Here is a 14,358-nt window from a genome sequence, read left to right as displayed (position 1 = left end):
GGGCCTGAGAGGAGTAGCCTCTCCTGGCGTCTGGAAATGCTTTAAAGGGCACAGATGGTGCCCTCCTTGCATAAACCAGTCTACGGTGGTTCAGGGATCCCCCAGCCCCTGCTCTGGCACGAAACTGGACAAAGGAAAGGGGAGAGACCACTCCCCTGTCCATCACCACCCCAGTGGTAGTGCCCAGAGCTTCTCCAGTGTGTCCCAGCCCTCTGCCATCTTGAATGCAGAGGTGTGAGGGCACAATGGAGGCCTCTGAGTGGCCAGTGCCAGCAGTGACGTCAGAGACCCCTCCTGATAGGTGCTTACCTGACTAGGTGGCCAATCCTCCTCTGAGGGCTATTTAGGGTCTCTCTTCAGATAATGAATGCAAGAGTTCACTAGAGTTCCTCTGCATCTCCCTCTTCGATCTCTGCCAAGGATCGACCGCTGACTGCTCCAGGACGCCTGCAGAACTGCAGCTAAGTAGCAAGAAGACTACCAGCGACATTGGAGCGCCTAATCTGCTGGCTTTCTCGACTGTTTCCTGGTGGTGCATGCTCTGGGGGCTGTCTGCTTTCACCCTGCACTGGAGGCCAAGAAGAAATCTCCTGTGGGTCTACAGAATCTTCCCCCTGCTAACTCAGGCACCAAACTTCTGCTTCACCGGTCATCTGGGTCCCCTCTCATCTTGACGAGCGTGGTCCCTGGAACACAGGAGCTGGATCCAAGGGACCCCGACAGTCCAGTGGTCCATCTGTCCAAATTTGGTGGAGGTATGTCCTTGCCTCCCCACGCCAGACAGTAATCCTGTGTACTGCGTGAACTGCAGCTGGTAGGGCTTCTGTGCACTTTTGCAAGGAATCCTTCGTGTACAGCCCAGGTCCCCAGCACTCCGTCCTGCTTTGCTCAACTCACTGAGTTGACCACCGGCTTCGTGGGACCCTCTTTTGTAGTGTTGAGACGACCGCCATGCTCAGTTATCTTGAACCCGTGTTCAGGTACTTCTGCGGGTGCTGCCTGCTTCTGCGTGGGCTCTCTGTGTTGCTGAGCGCCCCCTCTGTCTCCTCGTCCAAGTGGCGACCTCCTGGTCCTTCCTGGGCCCGGGCAGCACCCTTTTTCTTCAACTGCGACCTTTGCAGCTAGCAAGGCTTGTTTGAGGTCTTTCTGCATAGAAACAACTCTGCGTCCTCCAGCACACCGTGGGACATCTTCTGTGCAAAGGAGAAGTTCCTGGCCTTTTCTGTTGCTGCAGAATCTTCAGCTTCTTCCACCCGGAGGCAGCCATTTTGCACCTTCATCCGGGGTTTAGTGGGCTTCTGCCACCCCTGGACACTTTCGGGACTCTTGGCTTGGTCCCTTTCCTTTACAGGTTCTCAGGTCCAGGAATCCGTCTTCAGTGCTTTGCAGTCAGTTGTGGACTTTGCAGAATCTCCTATCACGCCTTTAGTGTGTTTCTGGGGAAGTAGGGTCACTTTACTCCTACTTTTCAGGGTGTTGGGGTGGGGTATCTTGGACACCCTTAGTGTTTTCTTATACTCCCAGCGACCCTCTACACACTACACTAGGCCAGGGGTCCCTAAGTGGTTAGCATTCGACTTTCTTAGTATATGGTTTGTGTTGCCCCTAGGCCTATTCCATCCTATTGTATTCTACAGTGTTTGCACTACTTTTCTAACTGTTTACTTACCTGATTTTGTGTATTTTACTTACCTCCTAAGGGAGTATATCCTCTTAGATATTTTTGGCACATTGTCACTAAAATAAAGTACCTTTATTTTTAGTAACTCAGAGTATTGTGATTCTTATGATATAGTGCTATATGATATAAGTGGTATAGTAGGAGCTTTGCATGTCTCCTAGTTCAGCCTAAGCTGCTCTGCTATAGCTACCTCTATCAGCCTAGGCTGCTAGAACACTACTAATCTACTAATAAGGGATAACTAGACCTGGTACAAGGTGTAAGTACCATCAGGTACCCACTATAAGCCAGGCCAGCCTCCTACACTGACCATGACTGCTCATTTGCACTTTTTCCACCGACTCGACCTCCTCTTCAAAAGCAAATAAACATGCCTAACAATAACTCGCGCTTCACGTTACATATTTTAGACCACCACACTGTTTGCGATCAACAAAGTGCACAATTCTAACTAAACTTAGTGCCCAACAACAGAGTACGCAGCTTAACAGGGAAACAACGGCCGTGACGATAGTAGACGGTATTCAGATGCCTTAAGTTTCGGACCGGATCCTCTTAGCGCCTTACTTTTATTTCATTATTTTTTTCTGTAACCTTTGAGATGTAAATCTATTGCATCCACAAAGGGATTGGAATAAAACAACTAGCATTGCATTAACTCATTGCGTAACACAATTTTAAGACGCATTTTAAAGTATCACATTGAAAGCAAGCCTCCGTGATGCGTTTTTTATGCACTGGGAACTGAAATAACCATATTAAAAAAGGGCTGCATCTTGTTGAGACATACAAACTGCGCGCTTCATGCATCTTCAAAGTAGTGGAGTTTTCGAGAGGTACGTTTTCCAATGTTAAGCGTCTACAACCTTACTTTAAGAGGCGTTTCCTTGTTTCTTGCTGCACTGTAAATGTAAACCGTGATACTGGGATATTTAAGCCGCGTACTTTTGGCATTTGATGTTATGTATTATTCTCCATTCCGAATTGCTATTTTATACTGCTAAGTTTGATTAACAAGTTATAGTGCAAGGAATATATGTGCACTATTTTTCTAACTTAATCATTACGCAATATATACCTTTTTGTCAGTTCACAGAGCACTAGGTACTGCAGAGTCCGTATTTTGTGCTGTGCCTGATTTACCTCTTTACGCCACCTCCTTAAAAAAACAACGTGCCAGCGAGGAGCGCGTGAACTAACATTTCACCTTTAGGTTCTGCATACCTTAAATTATCCAAAAAACTGCAGACACGGACAGAAATTATGTGAGCTGCAGGCCTAAGCCCCTAGTGTTGTCCGCATAATTGCTGAAAAGTAGTCTATGGTGCAACACCATATCCCTCAGAGCATGGCGCTTGATGAGCGCTTCCATTTGTATACCTTTCTGCCTCACGGGGACCATTTAAATAAGGCCCGAAGTTGAGCTGCTTGGTAGTAACAGCGTAGGTCGGGGTATCCCAGTTCCCCCAAAACATCTCTAGTAACCTGTAGCCGCCCCACTGCCCTGTTGAGGCTTATCAATGTCTGAGGGCTCTCCTATCTCTCTGGGGAATCCACACTGGCAGGCCCTGGAAGAGATAAACCAATCTGGGCAACGCATTCATTTTCACTGTTGCATTCCTTCCGAGTCATAATATAAAGAAAGGTTGCCATCGTCGGAGATCCCCTATAATTGCAGCAAAAAGTCTATGGCATTTTGCTTTAAATAGTTTATGAAGACTGGAGGCAACATAGGTCCCTAAGTACCTGATCTTCTCTTTAACCATTTAGCATATAACTTCAGTTTATTTACCTCGGAAGGATATTAGGTTGAGTCTATTTTGCTGGCATTCAAACACATGGCCTTCCCGACTAGAGCAGGTCTTTCTACTCACTGAGCTATACTGCCAGTTCATAAGCACCACCGTGCATTCCCTATCAAACGACGTGGTAGTATACAATAAAAAAAATGATGAGGAAGGAAATTATGACTTGATGGACCTTGGTATTAATTTACTGAATATACCTTTGCAGGAAATCGAATGCCAAATTGACAGAATATGTGCTATGGGAGAAGTCATGAGGAGAGCTGTGCAGGTTGATGATGACCAGTCTCATAAAGTTCAAGAAAGGCTTGCACAACTGGAGGTAAGAAGCGGCAAATAAGGAGCTACTGGCAATAAACATTACGTCTAATTGAACGTCCATAAGCTTTTGGCGTTTTGAAACTAAACGCAGCTTCATTCATGAAAACTAACCTTTAATGATATGGCTGAAATGTATCAGTCCATTTACACTGCTCGATTCGGTACGTTGTCAAAACCCGTTTAATAATAATAAAAGGAAATATATCCAATCTTTAGAAGATTTCATACCAAAGCTGACACTGACAGCATTTGAAGGCAGTGTAATGATGGACATAAACTGACTGAAAGGTTTAAGGTGTATGTGTTTAGGAAAGTAACCTGGGGTCAGATGTAAGAAATATTTGTCACAAAAAACTAGTAGCGATTTGCATCCATTAAAAAGTTTTAGGAACCAACCTATGTACTAATAAATCGGTTTGTAAAAGTCAGTTTCAGAATGACTTGAAACCCATCCTACCTTGACTTGCTCCATTTGGTGGACATCAACGGCTGGTCGTCTGCTAGGGTTAGCAGACTGCTACATCTGTGATCAATTTAAATAAAGTAAGCTGTTTTTTTAATGCAACCCATTTTCCTTAAAAGAAGCAGGACCACACAAAAAAAAATCCCTTTGTCACTGTCTACTGCCCAACAAACTTTTTTTAAACATGTAAAAAGGGAAAGGTGTCCCAAAGCGCCCTGTTCCCTTTTGCAAATGGGTTACCACCCAAACTTGGAAGTCAGTAATTTTGCAATGTTTTGCAACCAAATTTAGGTTGCAAAACATTTTTACATCTCATACCGATGTAGTATTTAAAAAGGTTTCCTTCAACATTTTCCTTCCAAATAGTGAATCGGTATGGGGGCGCAGTCCCTTTTTAGGAGTCAGTAAAAGACTACCAGGAAGTAGGACCGCACAGGGCATAGGAACAAATGGAGCGAGGAAGGAAACTGCTGCCCTCCCCCATAGTGCTAAATGGAAAAGAAAAAGAGTTCCCTGAAGTTAGCAGTGGAAGGATTCAGCACGTTCATTCATAAAATTGTGAAACAAAAATGCTTGTAGGCGGGACAAACAAATGAACAGTTAGGAAAGCCATCAAATGAAGATCAGTCATTTGAGATAGACAGCAAAGCAATTAAATCATGAGCAAGGGACTGACTCCAAGCTCACTTAAAGTCTATGTTATATATTGGAATTAATTAGGTCTGCTTACAGACCAGTTACAATGCTTGTAGCTGATAACTAAAAAACAAGCATTTGAAATGCAGTAGGTCTCCGGCTTACTTGAGTTGGAGCTATTGGCATTGTAAATGCATAACTGGACTTTCTTTGCCACATTAATTGGTCAACCTTGCCGCATATTTTGGAAGCTTCTGCCACATAATTCTAGTGGCCCTGCATATAACTAAAGAGCTAGTAGGCCTACTGGAATATTTTTTAAACTATGCCCTTAAAACATAAACTACTCCCAGGTGCAAAACATATTTACTTGGCAGTTCGTACAGGTGACATTGCCCTCGGGGCAATTAATAAATAATTGTATTCCAAGAAAGTGTGCTTACTGAATCACTGTCCCTTTACTGCAGTCTGGGGAGTCGAACAAAACGCCCATGATTTTTCACAGAGAGCCACCTCACACGATACTAATGATTCTTAGTCAGTCTTGAACTGAAATATTAGTTATATATTATTGTCCATTGTAAGCATAATCAACTGTAAGCTCTCCTCGAGGTAAGTTTTATAAATACATGCACACACAGCTCAAGTTTCACTGACTCAAACGTGTGTAGTTCATCTAGTCAGGTTTCTGCTTTGTATTCACAGCTTGTATCACGTTATAAAAATAAAACTATAAGTCCCTGAATGCAAAGCCGAAAACATAAACTAAATGAGTGAATCGCATATCAAACTAGGGAGCTGGATAACTATGAATACTACTCCAAGGGCCGCTTTCCAGCTTCTGTCACTTTATAAAAATAAAACTAGAAGCTCCAGAATGAATGTGTGTGCTGCAAAGAATGTGTACTAAGCAGATCAGAGTACATATAATGTCACAACAGCTCTGACGATGAATGTTATTTCTGGAGCGAGAACGTACTTTTGTCTAGTGGAAGCTTGGAGTCATCATAAGTTAGTGCACAGGGTTAATATGCCTGCAGCAAAGAATGTGTACTAAGCAGATCAGAGTGCATATAATGTAAAAACGATACCGCCAATTGAGTTTGTGCTGTGAATGCCATGCGGCCAATAGAACATACTTTTGTCTAGTTGAAGCTTGGAGTCATTATAAGGTAGCGCACAGGGTTAATGTGCCTGTTGCAAAGAACGTGTACTAGGCAAATCACAAACTGCATGTAATGTAAAAATATCAAAACAGCACTGGCGGTTTATGTTCTTTCTGGACAGGTAATGTACTTTTGTCTAGTGAAAGCTTGGAGTCATCATTAGGTACTGCACAGGGTTAATATGCCTGCTGCAAAGAATGTGTACTAAGCAGATCAGAGTCCATATAATGTAAAAACGATACTGCTGATTGAGTTCGCGCTCTGAGCGCGGTGAGCGCCATAGCAACCATAAGAATGTACTTTTGCTATTGGAAGCTTTGAGTCATCATAAGGTAGTGCACAGGGTTAATATGCCTGCTGCAAAGAGCGTGTACTAAGGAGATCAGAGTGCATATGATGTAAAAACGATACAGCTGATCGAGTTTGCGCTTTGATCGCTGTGAGCACCGTCGCAGCCAAGAGAATGTACTTTTGTCTAGTGGAAGCTTGGAGTCATCATAAGGTAATGCACAGGGTTAATATGCCTGCTGCAAAGAACGTGTACTAAGCAGATCAGAGTGTATATAATGTAAAAACGATACAGCAGATCGAGTTTGTGCTCTGAGCGCTATGGCAGCCACGAAGCACATACAAAAGAAAAAAGTAGCCGAGCATAGTATGCTGAACATATCGGCAATCGTGCAATTATTGCTGTAAAACGGTCAGTGTCCAAGGCGGTAACCAGACTGGCCCAAGGTGGGACAAACGTAAAGCATTAATTAATGACATCAAGTTATTTTTTTAAAGGAAAGCTCAAGGAATGAATGAAAGTGATGGGTGTGAGGTGGGTGTGGTTAAATGCCAGCAATACTTGCATGCTCAACCTAAAAAGGAAAAGGCTTGGCCTAATATGTCTAAAATAATTCACATCTGGGAACGAGTTTTCTAGTCATGATAATTTCAAAAAAATTAACCCAATCCAGTTCCTTAAATTCGAATACCTCAGGGGCCCTGTAATGAATATGAATTCAGATATGCTGATTTAGTCTGTAGGACTCAGTCCTCTTGATGGGAAAGAAGCCGTCAAAACACTAGTGACCTCTTTTTCAGGTAAGAGGACCGAGCCATATCTGAGTTTTCTCCTCAAACAAAGGTTAAGACCTAGTGGAGGCATTATTTCTTCTACTGAAATGGGAGGCTGTCCTAGTATTTTCACCTTCGTTCCAAAGTAATGAAGTTAAGCCTACTGACAGTAGAAGCTTCATTCTTGCAAATGGCCCCCCGTTTTCTGTTAAACCTTCTGCAAAGCGTGCTTTTAGCCAGCTGCACAGTGTCACCGATGATATGAGCCCAGATAGCATGCTTCCTCGATGGCAACTATCTCCTTTCATACAAGTCAAATGTACATCTCTTACTATTACAATAATATTCTCTATAGTTAAAATCAAGTGTACTATGTTAAGCACTCAGTTCCCCTTGTGGCTAGTTTATTATACAACATTAATCCTAAAATGAAAAGGAAGGTAAGTTGAATGAAAGTAGTTGTAGTTCGCTACATTAGGAAGTTGGGAGAATAGTGCCAGTCAGTGGGATAAACTGTTAACATAGATGCCTCTGAGAACCAATGCAACAAAGAAGAAACTGTGACAATGAATTGTTATTCTTGTGGGATTGTTCAGTAGTATGTTGGTGAAACTGGATGTAACTAATGAGTGTAAGTAGGCTTCCTTGTTACACATGGTCCTGCCTGGAGCACAACGCTGGAGGCCAGCTATAGCGTGATCGCTCTCCGTAAGATCCCTCTGGAGTCTCTGCCAGATACAGCCATAGGCAGTCACCCCACATTACCACTTTTAGGGTTCCCTTCTGTACCACAATTCGCTGTGGATCCCCAATTGGAATCAAAATAACCTGTTAGGACCTCCCGGGCTCACCACAAAAGACCGGATCCTGCAGCCCCTTAGGATGAAATCTCCACAGTGGGACCGCCAGTCTCTCAGTTAATCCCCTGTGTTCAAGGAGCAACGGCGCATGGTCACACAGAAAACGGGACTGATACCTAATGTGCTGTACATTCTGTGCACCTCCTCAGTCACCAGAAACTGGTTCAACTGGCTGTATGTAGCATGCTCGGCATGAAGCAAGAAACAACCCTTTCCGTTGATTGAGCTCACACCAGATATCCCTGCAACCCATACTTTCTATTGACTCTGTCAGTTTAACTGTCACTCATGGCTTAGTGCCAAACCGCGGGGGTGCCTCTGCATACTTTGCCCAGTGCTGGACAGTCCTGGTGATGCTGCTATACTTTCCCACAATTTCTGCAAGTTGTCATGATTCATTTTATATTATATTGGCTCTTCCTCTGTTTCTTGTCCTTCTACTCGACTTTTGTTCTGCTGTGCTTTGTGTTAAACTACACTCAGTATTGACATTTTTTTTTATTCGTATGTGGATGTCAACATTTTTTGTTTATGCTCACCACTTAACATTCTACTAATTCTTGAGCTCTCTCAGTCTCGGTGATTTCAGCCATAGTAAGCAGACAAAGATGGCTGAAGTCACCTTTGTCTGCTTAGTATGTATCGTCTTAGTATTAGTGATTTGCAACCACTTAGTATTTGCGCTTCTGTTTTCATTACTTGGATTTATGCACCTAAAAGCTGATGCCAGGTGAATTAGCCCTATGTGGTACTGCCATTGTTTTACACATGCTTTGTTTTGTATTTGTAAAGTTGAATCTTTTATAATCTGGGTTTATTTGTGGACTGAAATAGGTGTTCAGTGCATTGTTCAGGCCTTTACGATTTGTCTCACTCTTTATCTGACAGGTCTTTCATTAGGGGACACACATCTGGATCTATGTAGCATAGTGATAGATTCGTTTTCTTTGATGCATGGCTTATATCTGCTGCTTCTAAGTAATTTTCTAGTCTGCCAATCCACACTATCCAGCGTGGTCCTACTGTTGTTAAATCTGAAGAAAGTATGAGCAAAGGTATTTGTGTTTTCTGTTTGCAGTTGCTGGGCCTGGCACAGTTGGTTCTTTGACTGATATTCAGCTTTTTACATTTGTTCTCCTTTCTTTGTTACAGTAGCATTTTGTGAATGGCTTTGTGATTTGGCTACTGTGTGGTGGTCTTATCCTTTGATGTGTGTTTCTATCAGGATACTTTGTTGGGTCTTGCTTGAGACAGTGCATGGGCTGTCTGTTGCGAGACATGTTTTATGTTGTTAGCTTACTGTGGGCTTAGAGCCTGCCCACTGCTTAGCATTGGATGGCTTCATTGTCTCCCTCATTTGCTTGCTTATGAGTTCAACTCCTGTAAGCTTTCCTTTTGCTTTTGTTTGTTCCTCCCCTGGAGAAAGGACACATTACTTGTGTCCTTCCACTGCTCTTTTTTCTTTTTGTTTGAGCACTCTCCAAGAGTTTGTGTTTTCCAGCTGTCTCCTTCATGTATTTCTCCCTCCTCCATGTTCCTCTTTCTCATCTTGCCTCATTTGCTGTTCTTGCTTTCTCCCAGGTCACCTTCCCTTGCCATTTTTACTGCCCCAACCCCACCTGGTCCTTTTGCTCCCCCAGCCTGGCGATCCTCCTTTATTCATATGTTTCCTCATCACCTCCTGCCCGCCCTTCATTGTCTGTGTGCTTTCCCACCCTTATCTGCCACCCTCCGTTATCATGTGCTGCCTCACCCGCTGGTCCTCCATTGTCAGCCTGCTCCCCCAGGCATCCCTGCCATTCTCCTTTGTCAGATTCCTTCCCCAGCCCCTCTTAACCATCCTCTGTTGTCAGCTTGCCCTCCCAGCCCCTCGTGCCTGCCCTCTGTTGTCAGCTTGCTCTCTCAGCCCATCCCGCCCTCCATTATCAGCTTAGTTTCCCATTCCTATTTCCTCCCTCCACCTCCGCTTGTAAGCTTGGTGCTCTAGCCCTTCTCATCCACCCTCTGCTGTCAGCTTGCTTCCACAGCCCCTTCTGCACCCTTAGTTGTCCGTGTGCGTCCTCATTGTCTCTTGCTTGTCTTCTCCCCCACACATGTCCTTCTCTCCCGCCCTCCCCACCTCTCTATTGCCTCATTCCTGTTAGAAAAGACCTCTTTTTGACATGGTTAACCCCTACGTTTTGCCTGATGTATGATGTAGCCTAGAAATTGTATTGCCCAGGGCCCCTGCTAACCAGGTTCCCTAGGCCAGAGCTCTTTCCCTAAAATTATTGTGATCCATTGCCACAATTGAAGACATCTTTATTTGCCACCATAAGTCCCTAGTAAATGGCACTTAAGTGCCTCGGGCAGAAGGTACTACGGGTCGGCCTATGAGGGCAGCAGCACTGATTGTGACACCCTCTAGGGCCATGCATTCAAGTGCATCCAGCACTGCAATTGCAGGCTGAGTGCCCTGATGCAAACCTAAATGAACCCTACCTGTACGCCCTGCCCTCTACATACTGTAAACAAAATGGATACGTCATCCCTCTGGCAGGTCTTCCAGCCCTTAGGCAGGATGCACTATACTGTATGAGAGGGTATAGATGCATGAGAACTATGCCTTCACTGTGTCCTTGCCAAACCTTGAGCATATTGAGTAGACAGAGCAGCCATGCTCTGGACACTGGTCAACACAAGTTTCACAGCTACATGATGGCCACTCTGAACCCTGGGTTGTTCTGTATCAAAATCATACATCCAATCTGGTACCAGTATTCCATTTATTACTAAATGTACCCAGGGGTCACCTCAGAGGACCCCCTGCAAAAGCTAACTATTCTGGCATGGTTGCGGACTGGTTCTAACCAGCCTGCCACCACCAGACAGACAATCTACAACCTTGGGGTGAGAGATGCTTCTCTCTGGGTTGCAGACCAACCCCTTCCTGGGTGGAGGTGCTAACACCCCCTCCCTCAGGAATGTGCACTGCCCTGGCGGCGAGCTTCAAAGGGCTTACCATCTTTGAAACTCTACCCCCAGGCATGCTACTAGCAGCAGATGGCCATCCCCGTTGCAAGCTCCGGGGCTGCAAAGTATCAGGAGGAAGCCCCTGACGAGGGACTTCAGGAACACAACAGAGTGTCCCCACTGTCCTGCAAACGACCCTTGAACCAACTTAACTCCTCCTCCTGAGGGCATCCTTGCGCACAGGATCTGGCTCACTGATAGACTCTGCTACTAGCCGCCCTGCTGTGCCCTAATAGTCCTCCATCCCTTGCGACCTTGACACTCCAAGCAGACCCCAAGGATCCCTCTTTAAACTTACCTATACAGTGCTCTTCCAAGTGGTTCCCCCCCAGTGGCGCTCTACCAGTTCCAGAGACCTTCTCCCGCTCCTTCCGCCGGAACCAGGAGCTGCCTGATCTTCTCCAGCTGGCACAGTGTGCCCACGGACAACCTTGACCAACCTGCAAAAGAAGAACTTGATAAACCGACTGCAGTTTTATATGTATTTTTAAAGCTGATCCTCCATTGATTCTTATGGTGCGTAATTACGCATAAAAAGACTACTTTTGTTAAACTTCAAAAAATCGTCAAAAAGTACTTACCCAATTCTGATGGTCTTGGTCTTAAAATTTATATAAAAACCTGAAGTATTTTTAATAAATTGGTCTCAAGTTATTCCTTTGAGTTTGTGAGTTGCAAGACTGAATCTGTGAGTACAACAAATGCTTTGTACTTTTCCAAGATTGGCCTAACTGCTTGAAAAGCTACCTTAAAAATTAGAGCATCAAGTGATCTAATTTGTACTTTTGTAAACCAACATGTGGTTGCCTGGCCTTTCTGCACAGTGTGCCTAGTTTTGCACACTACATAGAGAGCCAACCTCCTACAATTCCCCAAACCACTCCCCTGTTAATCTAGGTTTTATTTTTAACTAAAAAAAAAAAACGCAGCTAAAGAGCATGGCTAAAATCGCTGCTAAAACTATTAGCTTTCAGAGGTGAGACCTCTTGACATTGCGATTCCTTATTTTTCTCTGTTAATGTTACTTTGCTTTTTCAAGGTTTTTCTCTTTCATTATTGTCTTTTTTTCCCCATGCCGATCCTCTTCAGCACATGTGGTGAGAATCAGCATATTCTCAAGGCTCCCTGAGCTGGATTCAGCTGCTTGAGTTCATGATGAGCGTCCTAAAATGGCGAATACAGTCAGTCTTGATTCACTGCAAATGCGCTGGTTTGCTGTGCGCTCCATCACTGGCAGAAGTGGAGATTCTGCCCAGTTATGTTTTCACCTGTTATGAAAGGTCTCTATCGCTTTTCCTTATTTATGGAGATGGGTGGCAAATGGTTTAGGCTCTCTGGTCTCAATTCATTCGGGGAAACTACAAGAGATGGTTTACTGATAAGTAAAATATACTTCTCAGAATTGCAGAGTTTTGACCAGTGCAGAGGTATCACGCACTTTATCAACAAGAGGGAGGTGGGGCAAGGGACCTATATGCAAGAACCACCATTGGTTAGCCATTTGTAAAAGAATAATGTTGGCTCGTTGCAAATACTCAGTCGCTGCTATTACACTTAACATTGATTGTTCGTTGGTTCCTAGGCCATGATTGACTTCCACAAATAACATAAGGAGAGGCATTATTCCGAATCATTTATTGTTGGTAATGTTGTCAACATTGTTTCTTTTTCAGCTTGAAAATAAAGAACTCCGTGAAATCCTATCTGCCAGTAAAGAATCCATAAGAACAAAGAAAGAGGAAATGGCAGATACGGGAACTGGGGAGACGCAACAGCACATCCTCCCGCCAAATAAAAAAAACAACTAAAAATGTCCTCCAATTGGAATATCATACATTGTTTATGTTCTGTAGTGTTTAATATATTTATATCATCATATTTGTCCATCTGTTTACAGTTTTCTTTGCATTGTTACCCCTTATGCAGTGTTTATTAGAGAATGTGAAATGAGTCTCTATTACCAGTATAGAGCATGCTACATTTATATTTGCGCTACCCCTTTACCTGTTACATTTTTTGCTGTTGTACTGATACTGATAAGAAAACAGTTATCGGCAAAATGTTGACAAAAAAGTTAAATGCTGAGCCATTTTTTTCACTCAGATTTACTCAACTAAAAAGAGGAATATATTTTTGAAATATTGAGGCTTTATTCAGATGTCTCTTTACGGTCACCTGCTAACCCCGTATGTGAATGTAAGATCTACATTTTAAGACAAACTAAGGTCAAGTTAGAGATTATTCCCCAATTTTAGAAGACTTTGTATTTCTTGATAGTTTCTGTTGTTTAATAGAGGAGATTAATATATCAATACTCTTGTGATTCTCTGGTGAGCAAGGATGGCCAATGATGAAGAAGCATGACTCCAGGAGTGTGTGAGGTCCAACCTTTACATTTGTTTTTAATTGACCTACAGAGTATCACAATAGTATTGCTATATTTGGGTCCTTTATTAACCAGCAGCAACTACCAAGGAATACAGGATCTTCTAAAATTGGGAAATGACCCCTACTTTGACTTAGCTGGTCTAAATTGCTTTGTTGTGTTATGTAGATAAGAGGGAGGATGCAAATGTAGACCGCCCTGTTTTCTCTTCTCATCCCTAAGTTGTGGGGTGTCATATCTTAGTGAATCTAAATTTTCGCCACTCTTCTCCTTATTGAATTGAGTATGTTTCATATTCGAAAGAAAAGGAATATGCCACTATGTACATTAGGCTACAGCCTTTCTTCACTGGCTCAGTGCTCTAACTAAAAGAAGAAAGGGTATATGGAAATTCCATTTACTTTGTACTGCCTTTCCCAAAACAGTTTGGGAATAGCCTGTGAGTGGTACTTAGAGCGCGAGCAGTGCAAGGCAACATTTTAGCTTTTAAGTGGGAATGTGATGCTTCAGTTTATTTGTAGTATTGCATTTTGCCGAATTCTGCACATTGTGTTCTTTAACTTTAAAAGAGCTGAAAATGGTAGGCTTTAGATTACTGTTTGGACACACACACACACCCCTGTCCCCCCCACTCCCCTTCGGTGGAGTCTTGAACAGGTGCTACCATCCTTGTGAGGACCTAGGCCATAATCCTATTTGTGATTGAATACAGCCAAAGGCACATAGCTAAACGTTTATTTGATAAAAAAATAAACACAAATAACATTATGATCTAGTTATATATGAATTGCAGATTATTTACTGGGGTATACATAAAAGATGGATTATGTTAATGTGTCAGAAAATATCATATCTTGATTACAGAAAGGCACTTAAAGCTGTATTTAACCAATGTATTTATGCTCACAATTTGAGAAAATAAGGAAACTAGCCCATAACAATTTATAGCACATAAAAATTGACATA

General features: G+C 43.2%; 1 protein-coding gene across 1 annotated transcript in view; it reads left to right on the top strand.

The window, feature by feature from the left end:
• The window catches only part of SIKE1 (suppressor of IKBKE 1), a 137,395-nt gene extending 124,511 nt beyond the window's left edge, over positions 1–12,884 (top strand). The window contains exons 5-6 of the mRNA XM_069238745.1: positions 3,695–3,808; positions 12,680–12,884. Of these exons, the coding sequence (XP_069094846.1) occupies positions 3,695–3,808; positions 12,680–12,814 (249 nt within the window). The 3' untranslated portion in view covers positions 12,815–12,884. The remainder of the gene's footprint in view (positions 1–3,694; positions 3,809–12,679) is intronic.
• Positions 12,885–14,358: the final 1,474 nt, after the last annotated feature.

Source organism: Pleurodeles waltl, chromosome 6, assembly GCF_031143425.1.
Source record: "Pleurodeles waltl isolate 20211129_DDA chromosome 6, aPleWal1.hap1.20221129, whole genome shotgun sequence".
NCBI lineage: Eukaryota > Metazoa > Chordata > Amphibia > Caudata > Salamandridae > Pleurodeles > Pleurodeles waltl.
Note: the sequence above shows the minus strand (reverse complement) of the source record. Positions and strands in the feature narration are given on the sequence as shown.